This window comes from Pundamilia nyererei, unplaced genomic scaffold (assembly GCF_000239375.1).
Source record: "Pundamilia nyererei isolate P.nyererei 1_Seehausen unplaced genomic scaffold, PunNye1.0 scaffold00345, whole genome shotgun sequence".
Classification (NCBI taxonomy): domain Eukaryota; kingdom Metazoa; phylum Chordata; class Actinopteri; order Cichliformes; family Cichlidae; genus Pundamilia; species Pundamilia nyererei.
Window position 1 is genome coordinate 387,155 of NW_005187746.1, and position 4,943 is coordinate 392,097.

The 4,943-nt window shown below is 42.1% G+C and overlaps 1 protein-coding gene across 6 annotated transcripts in view; it reads right to left on the minus strand.

The window, feature by feature from the left end:
* Positions 1–4,943, minus strand: part of snx19b (sorting nexin 19b) — a 54,562-nt gene that overhangs the window by 6,503 nt on the left and 43,116 nt on the right. For all 6 annotated transcript variants that reach the window (XR_312278.1, XM_005752122.1, XM_005752120.1 and 3 more), the window contains exons 12-13: positions 4,445–4,629; positions 4,239–4,326 (exon numbers count right to left, since the gene is read on the minus strand). Coding sequence is in view for 5 of the 6 variants with exons in the window: in XM_005752122.1 (XP_005752179.1) it covers positions 4,239–4,326; positions 4,445–4,629 (273 nt within the window). In the remaining variant the exon portion in view is untranslated. The remainder of the gene's footprint in view (positions 1–4,238; positions 4,327–4,444; positions 4,630–4,943) is intronic.

Sequence of the window (4,943 nt, forward strand, 5' to 3'; positions counted from 1 at the left end):
ACACACACACACACACACAGAATAGCTACAGAAGTTTTTCCCTCCTTTGAAGAGGTAAAAACATCACATGATGTGGACGCGGCTGCTTCTTTGCACCGTTTGTTTGTTACACCCTCTTCGACCTACAGTTTACTGTACTGCATCGTTCCAGGTGAGCCTGCCTCTGTGTCTGTGCACCTGAGCACGTACACTCACTGCCCACCTGATCAGATACACCTGTTTGTCTCTGGCGTGTCCATCAGAGCGCACCAAGTACTCGGCAGAATCGGGAGCTTTCTGTTGTCAGCTGCTCTCTTTCTTTCTGCTGTTTATAAAAACTTATGGACCAGATTACATCGTGGCTGTCTTAGTCTGCTGTTCCTCTTCTCTGCCAGGTCTGTGTGACGGCCAGTACGTGCCAACACCAGGCAGCAGGCCGGCTGAAGCCTGCTCTTACAGTGTCGACGCCTCCTTCCCACCAGGTTGTGTGGAGGTGCTTATTAGGGTTTATAGACTCTTACTGCTGGAAAAATATAAATAAACAATAATACACTTTTAAAAAGAAAAGAAAATGCTTTGATTTTGTCAGATTAGTTTTGGGTATTACTGGAATTTTCTTCTTCTCTCCGATTCAAAATCTCTCTGGACTTTTTCAGCAGCAGAAAAGCCCAAAAACGATTGAATCTAATTATGAATTTACTTTTCTTTACCAAACAAACAAAGCAAAGAATTGCAGCCAGTTTGTGGAAACACACTTTTGGTGACTGGCTTTTCAAAATAAAAATGAGTATCTATCACCGCCCTGACTTACTCTGACACAGCGGTGCTTTGAGATGAATGTTATCATAAGCATTAGGGCTGGGCGATATATCGAGTTTTTAAATATATCGATATATTTTTATACGAGATATAAGATGTGACAATATCCTTTATATCGATATAGTCTATGTTACGTTATAATTATACTTGTGGAGCCACAAGTTTGCCTCTCTTTCGTCCACTTTCGTCTTTACGCAACGTTACTCGGCCTCGCCTCTCCTTCACTGAACACAACTCCCCCTCCTCCCCCATCGCTTCACCTGCAGGAAGCGACAAGATGGACACGGCAAATCTCCGTTAACGAGTTACTGCGCATCGCCCCGTGCGTGGGGCTGGACGCCATCAACGTGTTAGCTAGCTAACCACGCTAACGAGCTAACCACGCTAACGCCATGCAGCCCAGAGGTGCTGCACGGGCTAAAATCCTTTCATTTTCTCAAAAGTTGACAGCGCGCCATATGTATGAATTCTGGTTGTGCTTGATGGCCGCGAACCGATTTTATGTGGAACACGGCGCTCAGCAATCTGTCAAAAAATGTTTTAGTACGACTTTGGTAAGCTACGGTGCTGCACCGCTTGATGGACTGTCGGAGCATTACGGCTGAGCCTCGCGGAGTGATACGTACTGTGCTTCAACATAATATTACCCTACTGTGTATAAGGACCATAAATGGCACCTGTTAAGAGACGTGGTTGCGAAGCGGATTTCAAACTCCAGGCTGTCAGTCCAAGTTGGGAACAGAGCAGCTGTGAAATCTGTCTTTGTTATTGTGCTCAGCATCTTTTAGTTTACATTTTGACTGCACAATTGTGAGCTTTTTGTTATGCACAAAAACAACATTGTTTTCTTTTATTTATGGAGCATTATTATTTAATAAATGCTCATAATTTATTTTTGAGTAAATTTTATGTACATCTGCTCTATGTTAATAAAAGTGCCTGTGTGACATCTGGGACACAGCTTTCACTAAGAACTCTCTTTTTGTTCTTAACTTATGGCTTTAAAAAAAATATATCGAGATATATATCTTATATCGCCATCCAGCTAAAAAATATCGAGATATGAATTTTGGGTCATATCGCCCAGCCCTAATAAGCATCCTATCATAACAATGCTAGCATAGCCACATTTAGCACACTACATATTTACAAAGTACATCATCTCAGCATGAAGTGTCAGAATGCCAGGAGCTACAAGAGAAACGGGATAAAATGTCAGTTTATGAGGTTTTTGGTCAGAGAAATGTCTGCTACAGCACTGACACACATCTACTGTCAAACCTGCTGGGAGCTGAAGGAAGGGAAGGTTTTAACGTTTCCTGGTAATCCATCTGAACATATTGTGTAAGGTCATCACACCTCAATCTCATGCTGCTAGTTTGCTAAAGACTAAAGAAGTGTTAACTAGTATGTCACACTTACTGTTTGTCCATTTCTATTTTTACTTAACTAAACGGCAACACTAACGGGCACGAGTGGAAGTGAATCAAATGACAGCAAAGTCTCAAATGTCTGCAAGCAGCAGAAGTTAATAATAGGAGACATGTGGATAAAAGTCCCAGGGGTCTTCCCATAACAATAAAACAATACACCTGATTTAAATTTGGATGATTTCCCCGACATGTCCAGATACCTTCCAGTATGACTGCTGTTTATGAGACCGCTCCCTGCAGGCTCATAAACAGCATAAAGATATCAGCTTTCAATTTAAAGGTCCACTGATTCCACACCGAAACTGGAAGGTCGCTGTTCTGACTGTGGAACAATAAATGATCTGGAAGGGGGCAAGAGCAGCTAGTTACCAGCTGCAGTGAGTAAAGCTAACCCAGTCACGGTTATATCATCTTCATTTACAGATATGCCAGTTGGTTTGGTGACATATAAAAGAAGAGTCAGTGTGGAGATGTGGCTTTGTTAGAAACTACACGCTACGGCTGCCACAAATGATTATTTTGATAGTCGACTAATCAGATCATCATCCATGGACGTAAAACGTCCAGCTGACTGCACCAGCAGCATCTGCTCTTATATAACTATCATTAGCTTACAGCTGGAAGTGTTTAAGCTGCTCACTAAAAATAAAAACAGATGATAGTTTATTAACTTTTAATGAAGTTTGCAGCTATCTAAAATATAACAGGACACCGGAGTAAACTCTCGACCGTCTCACACTTCTGATGATCAGCTGTCTGCTGACGTTTATTCAGCTGTGTGAAAACTTTAACCTCAGCCAAACCGATTTACTCAGCAACAAATAAAACACTGAAAAAGCCCAACAACAACATTTTAAGTTATCTGAGTGACTGATATATCATGTTTAACCTGAGTAGCCAAAGAACACGAGGGGTCAGAAAATGATGTGCAGAGAGTTCGCTGTTCTCATCAGCTCTAGTGACCCTTGACCTCCCGGTCGGCTATAGAGCTGGTGGGTACCAGACGTCTATGAAAACGTCCGAGCACTTTGCAAACGTGATGTGTTGATAAACTAAGCAGATATTCAAAGTTTGCACAGCTACATTCTCACCTGAAAATATCTTAAAAGTTTATTTTTGGCCCAGAAACATAAACAAGAGTAATATTAAGACTAAGTAGCTGCCGCCATTGTTGGAAACTGGAACTGGCCCTGAAGGGCGAGGGCTATACTGAAACTTATGACGTCTTTATCACAACATGCTGACGATTAACCAGAATGAAACAAAACTGGGTGAAGTCTTTGGCTTCGACACGCTGTAAAAACGTGTGATTTGAACATATGCAGTTTGTGATTTGACAAAACTTTATGGCAGCATTGAGACATCGTACGGCACTGCATTAAAAAAAGAAGGTATTGTAGTATTGTACTGATCTCTCCACAACCTTTCATATTTTATACTGGATATGTTTACTTTTCAATATCAACTTTAACCTTGTGGAGTAAGAGTGAAGCTCAAACACTTAGCTGACCATGCCCTCCAAGGCCGAGTATAATGCTGTGAAGCCGAAGACAAGAAGTGATTCCCTGGTTGGGTCACTCAGCAACAACTGCAATCGCGCAATTGTGATAACTGGAATGCACATTTCACAGCGCTGTGGAAATCTAAAATCAGGAACGGGCCAAACTCTTTTACTCCACTCTGAAGTCTAAATCACCTCGAGCTGTTACTGGCATCTTCAGACAAAAGTTATATCTTGAAAACTGTGGACGCTCAAATGCACACAAAAAGACAAAAAGCTAAACGGAGCTGTTACAGGTTGTGCTGATTCTACCGTTCATGTGGCGTCCCACAGAAAATAGATCATTTTGTTTATTAATGAAGGAAATCAAATAAAAACTGAGCATGACAACAGGAAGCAGAATCTGATGTAAGAACCATATTTTGTATAATTTTATGATGAATCCTTTCTGAGAAGAAAGGATTGTCTGACGGCAGACAGGCTCGCTACAAAGTGGGTATATTGACCTGTTGATGTGGGGGTCCTGAAAAGAGTCCAGAGCAGTCTGCCAGCTGAGTCTGTACTTCTCTGAGCCCAACACATCTGAGACCAGATCTAGACACAGAAAAAAGATTGAGATGTAAAAACAACTCAAACTGACTGAATAAGAGCAAATACTGTAACAGGAACGACGCCGATTCAAGGATCGCGCCATAACGAGCGTGAGACGTACCTGGTACGAGTCTCATCAGACAGCGTAAAGCTTGTTGTTTGGTGTCATCCTTTTGCTGCTGGCTGCGTTCAAACACCGGGGCAGTTGGCAAAGCTCCACCGGGCCACACAGCCTCCTGGATGACCTGCAGGTACACCACCCAGTACCTGGTACATGTGAGGTTGGACACACTCACATCGAGCCATCTGAAATGAATAGAAATAAAACACAAAGAGCTTTCGGTTAATAGAAACAGTGTGACAGTGTTCACTGTCCCCATGTTAGTGTGTTGGTCCTGAACTGGTGCAACATACAGGTTTGCAAACGCACGTCCACCACCTGCTGCCTCTCAGTGACTAAAGTACACCACCAGACAAAGGTTTGCATACACCTCATCTGATGGTTTTTCTTTATTGTTGCTACTTTCTACAGTGTAGATACAAACTGAAGACATCAAATATATCAAATCAAATCAAATCAAATCACTTTTATTGTCACATCACATGTGCAGGCACACTGG